The following is a 13,904-nucleotide window of genomic DNA, read 5'->3' as shown; positions in this document are numbered from 1 at the left end:
TATGATATTTTGAGATTATCGCATATCATCACTTAAAATTTTAAAAAATTCTATAAATTTTAGGTTATAATATGATACAATATTAAAGTACCACGATAATATTTTAATCAACCAGATTAGTGATTGAACTAATCAAACTACTAGTTCTCGATTCAAATAGTTTGATCGGTCAAACTGCTAGACCAACAATAATTAAATAAATAATTGAAAAGTCATAAAATTAAAAATTAAAAAAATTATTAAGTTTGTTCAACTATTGGTTTTTGTCCCAATTTTTTTTTTATTTTTGTTGGTTTCAAGTAATTTCTGATTCAATCAGTTCAATTCTTTTTTTGGACTAGTATATCAGTTAGTCCTTGATCCGATCGGTCTGACTGACCAATCTAATCATATTTAAGAACACTTGTTATATCATCAAACTTTAACTGAATTTAAGTTTAGAACCAAAATGGATCTAATTATAAAGTTTAAGTACCAAAATAAATAAAAATATAAGTACAAGAAAGAATCTAATTAGCAAGTTTAAAGGTAAAAACTAATTTTTATTGGAAGAATGATTTTCAATGAAAAACCATTTTAGAAAATCCTAATTAAATTTCTTTTAAAAACAAAAGGAAAATCGAGTTTGAGATGAAGCATATAATATTTATATATTCTTTTGTGAATTTGATATTTTACTTTTAATTAAATTTAATTATTAATATTTCAAAAAGAATTAAATAATTTTTAACTAAAATATTAATTTTAACAGATTGATATAATAATCCTCATTATAGTTCATGTATAATCCATACTAACATGATATTATTTAACTTGTATTATCAATGAATAATTTAAAATAATATAATATTCAAAATATATAATAATAAAAATTCAAACAAATTAGCAAAGAGTAAATGGTTTAACTATTTAACATTTTAGTGAATATTTTCAATCAATCTTTAATAATATTTTTAATTGAGAAAAGTTTATAAATTCCGGAGACGCCCGCAAGTTAAATCCGGACCAGATTGGACTCAACTCAACGATAAAACTTTTTAAAGAGTTATATGTGTTTGATATTTGAGCAAATTATTTTTTATATGCCATAAAACAGCAGAGAAATAAACGGGGTGACTCTCTCAAGAAAACCACAACAGATTTCAGATCCTCCTTCCAAGCTCTGCAGAAAGGTAATTCCTTTTTCATATTTTAACAGAAACAGGTAAAATAGATCCATAAAGTTACTATCTTTTTTCCCCTTATAGATTCCTTTTCATTGATTTATTCGAAGTTTTAATCTTTTCTTTTTATCTTGCTTTTGTCCAGGGCTTGATTTGATATATCTGTTTTTGTTGTACTATTTCTGGGTTCATTTCATTGTTTATGAATTTATGATTTATTTTGTAGGTTTAGGTTTTTTCCTCTTTGTTCTTTTTAGATGTGTATTTGATGATTTTTTTGTCTTTTCTTTTTGTTAATTATTTTTTAGTTGATTGATTTTAGACTTTTTGCTATCTAGTTGATTTTTTTTATTCAAATATTATTAGGTTTTGATTTTTATTAGTAGCTTTTTTTGTAAATCAGTACTGTGAGCAGAAAGTGAAGAACAACGATGGGGCTGACATTTACAAAGCTCTTTAGCCGGCTTTTTGCCAAGAAAGAGATGCGTATTTTAATGGTGGGTCTTGATGCAGCTGGTAAAACCACCATTTTGTACAAGCTCAAGCTCGGCGAAATCGTCACTACAATCCCCACCATTGGTGAGTTTGCTTCAAATTCTAATTTCCATGGAAAAAGGAAATTCATTTTTGATTGTTTTGGAATAGGTTGTTTGAGAATTACTGGTGAAGCAAAAGAGAAGGTATCAAACAATTTCATTTTTATTCATAGATTTTATACTGAAGTCTGCTTTACACGCTTCTTGTATGTGCTTCTTACTACCTAACATATAACATATGAATACTTGTGTCCTGGTTACCGTTTGTTCATGAAGCATGTAATTGTATCTTTATTTGGAAAGAGAATGGTATAAGAGGATCCCATTTTGTATGACTTGAAGATTTGAAAGAGAAGTTTGAATTCTTGCTTGTTTTATATGCACTTCAAACAGTATGGTAATAGATTATTGAGACTAACTTCATAGCACCTTTTGAAAGCAAATGGTAACATGTAATTGATCCTCTTAATAGATATAAATTATTTGTATGGGTTGATTTCCCCTAATTTAAGTGGTTTACTGAAGTATCTGACATGAAAGGGGTCTGTTCATACTGTTTTTGCAGGATTCAATGTGGAGACTGTGGAATACAAGAACATCAGCTTCACTGTTTGGGATGTTGGTGGTCAGGACAAGGTATGCATCATAAAACCTAATGAAGTGTAGTTCTTTTTTAGGTAAAAAGTATGCCACTGCCTAGGAGTAGGGGAAGGGGTTGCGGATGTTGGGATCTGAATCTCTGATATGCTAGATGTTACCACACTTGAGGGTGGCTGCATGAATCAATAAGCTAAGTCCTTAGTTCTATGATATAGTTCTATGATGTTCGGTGTATATATGTTAAATGTTCTGTGTCATTTACCCTGATTGATCCTCTGTTTCGAGCAGAGTTCAATATCATATTGTATGGTAATTCATGAAGCCTTAGTTTCAAGAATGCAGAAAGCACATGGATATAACACTCTACCATCTGATTTTGTTACTTGTGTTGTTTATATTGGGGGCGTAACCAGCACTGAAGCATCTTCTTGGTTGGTTCTATGATTTTTATTTAAAGCTTCATATTTTCACCAGCTTACTTTATTTGAAATACAGATTCGTCCTTTATGGAGGCACTATTTCCAGAATACTCAGGGTCTCATTTTTGTGGTGGATAGCAATGACAGGGACCGTGTTGTTGAGGCAAGGGATGAGTTGCACAGGATGTTGAATGAGGTATGTTACATTATCAAATAAAGAGAATCTGTTGATACATATAGATACGAGCAGATACTATAACAACTGCAAAAGGGCTTTATATATAAGCTAACAATAAGTTCTTTTTTATTTCAGGATGAATTGAGAGATGCTGTTTTGCTTGTATTTGCCAACAAGCAAGATCTTCCCAATGCAATGAATGCTGCCGAAATAACTGATAAGCTTGGTCTTCATTCTCTCCGTCAGCGCCACTGGTAAAAATTACCTCTCGCGTTTCTTTTTCTCAGCCCACTTGTTTTTATTTTTATTTTATTTTCCCACTGTTCATGTGATTTTCTGACTTGATTTGTTTCCCGTTCCAGGTATATCCAGAGTACGTGTGCAACTTCTGGGGAGGGCCTCTATGAGGGCCTTGATTGGCTTTCCAGCAACATTGCTAGCAAGGCAAGTCCATGAACCTCAAAATCTGATAGAAAGAAACACGCATATATTTTTATATATATTCGGTCATGGAAAAAGCATTGGTCATACGAATGCATCAGCAATAGAACATAGTTGAAGTCTATTTTACACCAACTCTCCGTTTTTCTTATAGTATCCCTGTGTCCAAGACATATGGGGATATGGTTTTCCCAGGATCATGGAAAAACATGAAAGAAATTGAACATTGCGTGTAACTTATGCGAAACTCTCGATAACATAGGTTTAGATAAAGACAAGTCACAATTACTTATATGTCTTGTCCTGCTTTTTCTTTTGCAATTGCAGGCATGAGAAAGGATCAGTGTATTGGTTGTTAGTTAGACTTGTTGAAACTCTGGCAACTCTTGAAGAGGATATAGCTTCCTGTTTATCCAGCAACGTTTGTAATGACAGAATATCTAGCTTTGTTTAATCTTTTTACTTGGATTTTTCATTTTCTTTAATCTATTTGTGTTAAATATTCGAACTTGTTATGGTTTATATCGAAAAAAAAAAAAATAGTAACATTGCATGTCAAACATGTACGTAAGGCTGACAATCACGTTCGAATCAGGGATTTAGAAAACACCACTTTGACTACTCCCCCTCCTCTTCTTGGCATTATAAACCCATTTTTCTCCTATCAAAAATTAAAGTTTTTGTTTTACTTGAGAGAGAAATCTCAAAATTATATATTAATTTTGATTTTGAACCAACGTGTAATTTAATATATAAATTTATTATTTGATGTAATTATATACATAAAATTTTGATTATTGTATTAAAAATTATATCAAATTTTAATTTTAATTTAATCATTTATATTTAAATAAATTATTAATTTATTCTTATATTAAATAAATATAATTATTTGTATGTAATAAATAAACATAAACATATATTAATTTGTTATATAAATAATTGTGTTAATAATTAAGATAAAATTAAATTTTCATAAATTTTATGTATAAAATTATTTAAAGTTTATGTGTAATTTTAAGATTTATTTATTAGTTAAAGTTATATGTTGGTTTTTAATTGTTCTCTATAAAATAGAATAATGAAACAATACGTATTACGAATGATTTTTATTGAAATGAAATTTTGATATTTTAAATGATGACATACTTTGGGTTCTATTTCTTAACAGTATGTTTTTCTAGAAAAAGGTGAAGGTAAAAAACAAGCAAAGCGAATTACCCATTTGTGTCTTATCCTTTTTTAATTTCATACATTTTAGAAGGTCAGTTTCGTCAAAATGAATTCTAAACTTACAAAGGCAGTTTGGCTACACTTCCACTGCCTTGCCTTCCTAATCCTCTTTTCACTCTGTCACTCCAAACAGAGGAAGAAAAGAAAGCAAATCAAAGAAGAAAAATGGCTTCCTCCACTCACTCAACAACACTCTCTCTACGTTTACCCTCTTATGCTCCACCCACTTCCTCTTATCCTACGCACCCTCCCCTTTTCAAAACCCCTTCTCTCCAATTCCCTCCCCGTTCCGCCACTCCTCCTAAACTCACCCACCGTTCCACCGCCCTCCGCCCTCTCAATGCCACTGCCGCGCCCGAAAAAATCGAAAAACTCGGCACCGAAATCTCCAACCTAACCCTCGAGGAAGCCCGCACCCTTGTCGACTACCTTCAAGAGAAACTCGGCGTCTCCGCCGCTGCTTTCGCCCCCGCAGCCGTTCCAGTTGCCGCCCCCGGTGGTGCTGATGCCGGAGAGACTGTTGTCGAAGAGAAGACTGAGTTCGATGTGGTGATCGAGGAGGTTCCTAGCAATGCCAGGATTGCGGTGATTAAATCCGTTAGGGCTCTGACAAATTTAGCTTTGAAAGAAGCGAAAGAGTTGATTGAAGGTTTGCCCAAGAAGTTCAAAGAAGGAGTTTCGAAGGAGGAAGCCGATGATGCCAAGAAACAACTTGAAGAAGCTGGAGCTAAAGTTTCCATTGCTTAGAACAGCCTTTCGAAGGTTGGTTTTTCTATGATGTACAGTAGAAATTTTCTAAATTGTTAAAGACTGTTGTACTCTGAATTTTACTCTCTAATTGATGCAATTTTATATATTTAGTTGCTTAATTTCTCTTGAATTGTTGAGTTTGTTAACCCAGATGGGACATGTGGGTGTTTAAATTTGGACTTCTTTTTGTAGGATAAGTAGTTGCAACTTGAGTACTTCACAGTTTAGGGGTTTTTTTTGCATTGGATAAGGACTCAAATCAAGTTCTTCTCAAAATTTATTCGAGGTTGAGCTAAGGTCGTCCCTTCCAGTATTGTTTTGTAAGTATGTAGTCGAATTCAAATTCTTTAGTTAATTCGTGTGGGTATAAAATTGTGATTGGGATGGTGAGAAAGCTCTTTAATATCTATCTTATCTAAATCTGATTCGACTCAACTCAACCCATTGACAATTCCATTTCACGTATTAATCAAATTAGAATGTGTTTTGGGTTTGGTTTCGCAGTTTCTTGCTAAATGCTATGGGTTTGCTTGAAATCGGATATGGAGCTTCATCATTGACAAAGATTGAGTTATTTATATACCAAGTCATCTCATCTGAATATGCTAGGCTTGAAATTAGTAATTATTTTCACATTGGAGTTTAAACTGTCCGGCAAATGTTCTTATATTGGGCATGAATTTTAAGATTTTCAAAGAAATATTAAGGAGTAATTTGGATAAAAAAAAGTTCAAGGTTTAATTTGGACAAAAGAAAATTTAGACTCTAACATGAGAATAATTGTAAGTTTAGGTCTTAAAATTAATTTAACGAAATATTATATTAAAACCAATTGAGGCCTTCTTTATAGATATAAAATAATAAAAATATCCTCATAATAAAAAAATATAATATAATTTTTAAATAAAAGGGTTTTTAATATTTTTAGTTAAATTAGTATTTATTAGAGTTTTGATATCAACTCAAAAAAACTTAAATATGTATTGTATGTGTATATAAGAATATCTCTTATTTATCGAAGTATGTCTTTAAAAAAGACAAGACTTGTTCGCAATGGCACAATTTTATATCTAGAAGATAAACGGGGAGATGTTTGCGACATAAATTTTTGTCTGTTTTTATTCATTTTATTTATTTTTTAGTCCTTACAGTCTTATGATTATTTTAATTTAAAAATAACTTAATAATATTTTAACATTAAAATGGTCTTATTTATATTTTTATTTATTTATAAAATCTTCTTTTATACACTTAACATAAACCTTTTAAATTCTACAATTTTAGCATTTAACATATAACTTTAATTAATTAATTGATACGTGTTATTATATATAAATGTTATTTGTTATATAGTTTTAGATTCCATAAGTAGAATTAGGGGTTAACAAGTGTCCTATAGAGATATAGTAAAATATTTTAAAAAGAGACATATGACAACTTTTTAAGGTTGTTTGTGGAATAAAAAATATACTGCTAATGTACCAAATACATACTCAAATTTTAGTCCAGTTTTAAAGGTTAGTATTTGGTACATTGACAGTATACTTTTTTTTTATTCCACACATTTTTAAAAATTTGGCATGCGTCTTCCTTTTTTTTTAAATTTATTTTTAATATTTTACTATATATTTATAGGAAACTTGTAACCCATTAACATTGTTTGTGGAGTAAAAAACTCCACTAACATTGTACTAAATATTTTCCTTTAAAATTTAAGTTAAATATTAAAAACTATATTTTGTAATTTTAAATAAATAAATAAATAAAATAGTTTTTAATACATAATTCTCAATTAGAATAAATAATAAATATTAATATTATTTTATTATGTGAAAATTTAATATTTATTTAACCTTATTCAAAATTATGCATTTATAATTACACAAAAAATTAAGTATTATTATAAAATGTTTTATAATTTATAAATGAACAATATTAGTATTTGTTAGAGCTTTACTAAAGTTTATTAATTTTAAATTAACATTATAAATTTATATTGTTGTAGGCCAATTTTGACCTCATATACATAAAACCCACATCCAATTTAAATCCATTTAACCCATTACATCAAAACCCAATACAAAAATCAACAAACCAGAACCCAATATTCATTTACCAACCTAATACCCAAATACTCGGTCAGCCCAAGAAACAACCCAAGAACAAAATAAAAAAACCTAACCCTAGCCACTTGCACTGACAGCCGCAACTACCCCCTGACTCCACCTGCTCCACTGGTCACCTCCACCGACTATACCCTGCAAAAATGAAGCAAACACGCAAGGCAGAAGCAAGAAATAGCAAAAAAATAATTATAAAAGCATGTAAAAGTGGCTATAAAAGCCAAGCCAAATATTGTAAATGATTTCGGCAGTTTTAATACATATACTATATTTTCAAACACAAAAACAGTGACTAGAGTAACACCAAATCAGAAGCACAATACCAAATCAGAGGATCTAAGTACCAAAAAATCAAGATTGAAAGCCTAACGTGATTCATTTTTTTTACTGAATCTCTTATTTTTTTCTGTTCTTTTTTTAATTTGCAAATTTATACCTATATATATTATTAAGCAAAAAAAAAAGAAACTAAAAAAAACACTAAAAAAGTACCCTTTTTCGAATTTCCACGGTGGTAGGTAATGCATGGACCAATGGCGATGACAGCGACCTTCTGGCCGGGAGTCAGGCTTAGTTCAGAGAGAATTCTCTCTTCTCTCTCTTCTTTTTTTTCCCTCATGCTAACAAATGAATTTTTTTTCAAAAACATGACTTTTATAGCCCCTTAAAACGACGTCGTTTTGGGGTTGGCCATTAACACCCAAAACGACGACGTTTTGAGCATACCCGATCCGTCCGACCCGAACCCGCCTCAGGATCTGCGTGTTTTTGCTTAATGGTCTATTTGCGCATGAGACCCTTCCGCTTTTTTTTTATGTTCTGCAATCAAGTTTCTATTTATTTTAATTTGGCCCCGAAATTTGTTATGCTCTGCAATTTGGTCCCCTGTGTTACGCTGCGTTTTGAGGGGAAGGAATAATTTCTGTTTCGGTCCTTCCAAGTTACGCGCGTGTTGCATTTTGATCCTTTTCCCTTTATTTTTTTTTAAAATTTCCCCAAAACTTTGTTTTTAGTTCAATTTTAGTCCTTTTTCGTTTATTTTCGTTTCTTTATTAAATATTATTATTCTTATTTCTAATATTATTACTATTATTATTAATAATAATAAAATTAGTGTATATTTTATTATATATGTATATATATTTATATATTTATATATTTATATATAGTATTATTTTTAATTACTTTATTTTAATATTATTATTATATTATATTTGCTTTTTGTATTTCATTATTATTTCTAGTATTATTATTATTATCATCATTATTAACATATATATATACATGTATATTTTTCATGTACATATTAGTATTTTCTACTATTATTACAAATATATTATTTCTTTTATTATATTATTAGAATATTATTATTATTTATTATTTTCTTTATTGTGAATATTATTGTTATTTTTATTCTAATATTATATTTTAACATTTTTCATTAATTGTATCATCGTTTGCATTATTTCCAAATTCCTATTGCAAATGATATATTTTTTTATGTTTTTGATTAATTTCAATAAATAAGGCAACGTATCGATTTCAACACTAAGTCGCTGATTTCATTGCTATGTTGGGTGGATATCATTGGCTCGTGTTAAAAAACGAGACGTCCTTTTAAAAAGCCAAAAATTTCAAATTCTCATATTTCAATCGGATCGCGATTAAATATTAAATTAAACTTGTATTTTTGAGAATTAAGACAACATGTGTTTAACAAGATACCAATTTTGGGCGTCGCGAGGGTGCTAATACCTTCCTCGTGCGTGACTGACTCCTGAATCCTATTTTTCTCTGGATTTTCACGTAGACCCAAATTCGGCCTTCATTTTTGTTCAAAAATAAATTTTATTTTTTTAAAAAAAAGAGGATTTATTAGGTGTCCGATCACACTTAGGAAAAAGATCGATGGCGACTCATTTTCTCTTTAAAACCGAAATTTCGTTTTCAAATTTTCAAATAATCGCTTCAATTAGCGACCAAAGCAAAATTTTTATGTCGCTACAGCTGGCGACTCTACTGGGGAGTATTTTTTGAAAGTCGAGTCTGGAGTTAAGCACGTGTTGTCAAATTTTTCGAAATTCCTTGTTCAAATTAATATTTATTCGTGATCCTGAAAATTTAATTTTTGAAAACCATACATTCGCATCATGTTGTAAATATTTTTCTAACTTTTTTTTATTTTCTTGTTTTTCAGCTATAAGTTTTAATTTTTTAGTTTTTTAGTTTTAATAAAAATGAAAAGGTTTGTGAGTTTCTCCCCACACACCGTGCACTTGCACTTTTGCATAATATGAGCTCTCTACCCGGGCTGCATCCGCTTAAGTGAAAGTAAACGCTATGCCTTCGTGAGTTAACTCGTCCCTCCGCACAGGCTAGTGCATACTTTCAGGTTACATGTGACTTATGCTTTTATGAGTTAACTTGTCCCTCCGCATAGGCATAAGTAAATGTAATCCCTCGAATTGAACTCGTGAGCCTGTGATGGGCCACGACCGAGGCTTCGTACTAGTCTTAGTAGACGATAGTACGAACAATTTGAGTACCTGTCTAGAACCGAAACCTCATATAGTGAACCATATGAGCCACCTAACTAGAGTCATGCCAAACCTCCGTCCGTTAATAGTCACCAAAATAAGTACACGGAAAAAGCGCCTCTTACCTTTCATTGTTTTACATTTATACTTTGCAAAGGAATCGGGTCTATTGGACCGGGTAACTTAATTTGTTAGATTCTCCATAGTTTTTTCTCTGTTCATATTTATTGTGATTACTAACCAAGGTTGTTTATTTTTATTTTTATTTTTCATCATGCATCATAGGCATCTTGATTAGGAAGGTGTTGATTAGAGATTGGTTGCCAAAAACGGGTTTCTGATGGAGGAGTCAATTACGCAAGTAACCAAGAAAAATGTCGTGGTTTGAGACTGGTCTTTGAAAACCCAGAAAGCAAAAGGGGACAGTTTAACAGAAGGATGTATCTCTAGTCTTCCCGAACATGTAACTTCGAACGTTCGTCAGAATAACCTTGAAGACTTGACTCGGATTTGGAAACAATGGGACTCAGATACTAGGGGCATTTTTACTGAAAAGTACGGGGATATAGTTCACTTGATCACCGTCAATGTAGACGAACAGTTGATTCAAGCCATGGTTCGATTTTGGGACCCAGTATACCAATGTTTCACTTTCAATCAGGAAGATATGGCTCCGACCATAGAAGAGTATGCTGCCTTGCTTCGTGTTGACAATGTACACTTCAATAAGATTTATGTGAAAGAGCCCAAACCAATGACTTTCAAGAAAAAGCTAGTGAGGTTGATGGGAATGACCATATATGGGCTGAAACACAGATAAAGAAAAAGAATGAAGTCAGTTGTGTTCCGTAGTTTTCTCTGCGAGACTTAGTTCAAAACCATCCAGATATTGCGAAGAGAGTGGATCTATTTGCTTTGGCCATTTACGGATCAATTGTTTTCCCAAAAGTTCTCGGGCATATAGAAGTTGTGGTAGTGGATTTCTTTGAAAGATTGAAGTAATGGATCAACCCCGTCCCGACTATCTTGGCCGAGAATTTTAGATCTCTAAGTTGTTGTAGGAGGAAAGGGGAAGAACGTTTTATCGGATGCGCGCAATTACTTAATGTCTGGATTCAAAGCCATTTCTGGAAAGTGGAGCGCATACCTTTCCACATGTTTTCAAAAACATTCGCCCCATTGAAAGCTTACCTAGAGAAGGATTGGCCAAAGGATGTCACCGAACAGCATTGGGTTTCAGTTTTTCAGAACCTTCGCACCGAAGATATAACCTGGAGAGCACCATGGATCCGTCCTTCAGTTCTATTATACAAATGTAGAAGCCAAGATTGGGCGCCTTTACTAGGATTATGGGAAGGAATTGGATACGCTCCGTTAATGGTTTAAAGGCAGTTTGCTTCACGACACTCCATACCCGCTACCGGAGGATTGGCACAAGCAGAGTTCGCCTTTACGGGTGAAGGCTACATGAAAAGAGTCCGAGATACTGCAAAGTCTTGGAAGGAAATTCACCTAATGGAGTTAGCCCTTTATGCTGATACTATCACTCAGGATTATGACATATGGAGAAAATGACGAGTCAATAGTCAACAAATTTCACCGACGAGTTACACTTTCCAGAATCCTTTCTCAGAAGAAATGCCATCCGAGCTGGAAGTAGCAAGACATGAATTCGAACGTGAAAAGGCCAAGCTGTTACGGGATATTAGTTCTCTTCAAGAGGAAAACTACTAGCTGAAGATCGAGGTTCAAATTGAAGAATCCAAAACGATGAAAGCTCAAAAAGAAGCTGAGATCGTGAGAAACGACTTAAGGGACCTTCATTTGGAAAATAAAAAATTAAGAAACACTATAAAAAATAGTGGTTTGGGCAAATCATCAGCAGAATGGAAGGAATAAATTAGCAATATCAAAGGTGGGATGGAATTCTGGAGAGGGAAAGCGAAGAAAGAAGAGGAAAAAGCTACGCGTGCTGTGATAGAGTTAAAAAAGAAGAATCTTGAATATGAAACCGTGTCTGCAGAACTAATGACTAGTCAGTCTAAACATCAAGAGCTAAGAGGAAAAGTACGAGATTTAGAAAATACACCGCAAGCTCAACAGCAACAGTTGGATAATCTCCTAAAAGCCCTGGAAGAAAAGAATAGACAGTACGACAGAGACACTCACGCCTACGAAAGAGCTCTCCAAGAAAAAGAAATGTATCTCGACTTTTTGATCAATGAAATTCGCAAGGCGGCTATGCAAGTTGTGCAATTACCAGATGAAGCCAAAGCTCTCAGTTGCCAATTCCCTCCGAGTCAAAGATCAAGCCTATCAGAATTCTTAGAACAAGTGAAGAAACAAGGCAATGTGGCTAGAAAATTTGTGTAGCTATTGAATCAAAGATAGCGAAATGTTTTGTAATAGACTCTTTTGATTAATGAAATGCCTAAGTAGGGGTTATTTTGAAATCAACACCAAATTCTTGCATATTCATTCATGACTAACATTTAATTTTCATTCATCCATTTATCCATTCATTGCATGTACATATCACCATAATCATTCACTGAGGCTAAAACCGTATAATTCGCAGTTGCGACACTACAAGTCTGGAATCACACTATTCTTATAGGACGCGCCGAAAAGCTAGAATTATGGAAGCCGAGTTCAATGAGAGAATTGAAAGGATAGAAAAGACCTGAAGAGAATTGCAAGAGCATTTGACCAAGTCACAACAGGAAGCAAGAGATTTGATGTTAAGATCTCGAGACGAATCACTCGAGCAAAGAGATCAGATGGCTAAAATGATGGAGATGATGATAGCTTTGGTCAAAGGAAAAGGGACCTATGTAAAGCCCTGGCATTATGGAGCCTCAGTCGAGAGCTAATCATGATCAGGATCCGCTCTATCCCTCAGGATTCACTCCACTTCATGCCCATGCAACCCAAAGAGGATATCCTCAAGGGGAACCTGCAAGCCTCGAGCAACAACTTGTACCACCTGCTCATCAGGGCAAGGTATATTCGTATCAAACCCAGGAACAAATCCTGCTGATCCCAATATTCCAGATTTGGATGATCTGGTAGAAATAGTTAGGTTGAAAATGGATGATCATGATGCCCAGGATAAGTATAGGAGCTTGGAAGAAAGGCTCAAGGCGATAGAAGGTACTGAAACCTTCTTTGCACTAAGTGCCACAGAGCTCAGTTTGGTGCCTGATCTAGTTCTGCCTCCAAAATTTAAAGTGCCAGATTTTGAAAAATATGATGGGATGAAATGTCCAAAGGTGCATCTTATCATGTTTTGCCGGAAGATGACTGGTTGCGTGAATAAAGATAAATTGCTAATACACTGTTTCCAATACAGTTTGGTCGGATCGGCCATTCGATGGTATAATCAACTTAGTAGAGAAAGGATCCGATCATGGAAAGATTTGGCGTCAGCATTTTTTGAACAATACAAGCATGTATCTGACATGGTGCCTGATCGGCTAACTTTACAGATGATGGAAAAGAAGCCAACGGAGACTTTTAGGCAATACGCGCAAAGGTGGAAGGATATCTCAGCCCAAGTAGAACCTCTATTAACTAAAACTGAAATAACGGTCCTCTTCATCAACACTTTGAAAGCACCGTTTTATGATAAGTTGGTAGGAAGCGCCACGAAAGACTTCACAGATATTGTAATATCCGGGGAACTTATAGAGAATGCCATCAAGATTGGAAGGATGGAAGGCTCCGAAAGCTTGAAAAAGGCAGCACCCATAAAGAAAAAAGAGGCAGAAACCCATATGGTGGGAACTGGAAGCCACCACACTTCTAACCCTTACCCAACCCAGCCACGACCTCGATATCACCCGCCTCCAAACTTCTATTATCCTCTTCAAAACCCTTACTATCAAGCACCTCCTCCTTACCCCGTCTACGCCACAGATAACC

At 33.4% G+C, this 13,904-nt stretch overlaps 2 protein-coding genes across 3 annotated transcripts; both read left to right on the top strand.

Moving 5' to 3' along the window:
- Window positions 1–897: 897 nt before the first annotated feature.
- On the top strand, window positions 898–3,897 carry LOC108460978 (ADP-ribosylation factor 1-like). Of its 2 annotated transcripts, XM_017760710.2 has the most exons (7): window positions 898–1,172; window positions 1,567–1,742; window positions 2,265–2,335; window positions 2,795–2,914; window positions 3,032–3,150; window positions 3,259–3,340; window positions 3,665–3,897. In XM_017760710.2, the coding sequence occupies exons 2-7, from the start codon at window positions 1,595–1,597 to the stop codon at window positions 3,668–3,670; spliced, it is 546 nt and encodes a 181-aa protein (XP_017616199.1). In that variant the 5' UTR covers window positions 898–1,172; window positions 1,567–1,594; the 3' UTR covers window positions 3,671–3,897. The 2 variants fall into 2 exon arrangements, with proteins under 2 accessions (XP_017616199.1, XP_052883049.1); XM_053027089.1 differs by lacking the exon at window positions 3,665–3,897 and having other exon boundaries at window positions 955–1,172; window positions 3,259–3,352.
- A 730-nt stretch (window positions 3,898–4,627) lies between these two features.
- Window positions 4,628–5,755, top strand: LOC108458262 (50S ribosomal protein L12, chloroplastic-like). Its single transcript, XM_017757588.2, has 2 exons — window positions 4,628–5,332; window positions 5,513–5,755. The coding sequence occupies exon 1, from the start codon at window positions 4,736–4,738 to the stop codon at window positions 5,315–5,317; it is 582 nt and encodes a 193-aa protein (XP_017613077.1). The 5' UTR covers window positions 4,628–4,735; the 3' UTR covers window positions 5,318–5,332; window positions 5,513–5,755.
- The last annotated feature ends 8,149 nt before the right edge of the window (window positions 5,756–13,904 follow it).

Source organism: Gossypium arboreum, chromosome 4 (assembly GCF_025698485.1).
Source record: "Gossypium arboreum isolate Shixiya-1 chromosome 4, ASM2569848v2, whole genome shotgun sequence".
Lineage (NCBI taxonomy): Eukaryota > Viridiplantae > Streptophyta > Magnoliopsida > Malvales > Malvaceae > Gossypium > Gossypium arboreum.
Note: the sequence above shows the minus strand (reverse complement) of the source record. Positions and strands in the feature narration are given on the sequence as shown.

Bases quoted from the DNA above. Each gene is read 5' to 3' on its own strand.
- LOC108460978 (XM_053027089.1), top strand. From the start codon at position 1,595: ATGGGGCTGACATTTACAAAGCTCTTTAGCCGGCTTTTTGCCAAGAAA. The intron at 1,743-2,264 runs GTGAGTTTGCTT...CTGTTTTTGCAG, and splicing joins CACTACAATCCCCACCATTG to GATTCAATGTGGAGACTGTG. The intron at 2,915-3,031 runs GTATGTTACATT...TTTTTATTTCAG, and splicing joins TGCACAGGATGTTGAATGAG to GATGAATTGAGAGATGCTGT.
- LOC108458262 (XM_017757588.2), top strand. From the start codon at position 4,736: ATGGCTTCCTCCACTCACTCAACAACACTCTCTCTACGTTTACCCTCT.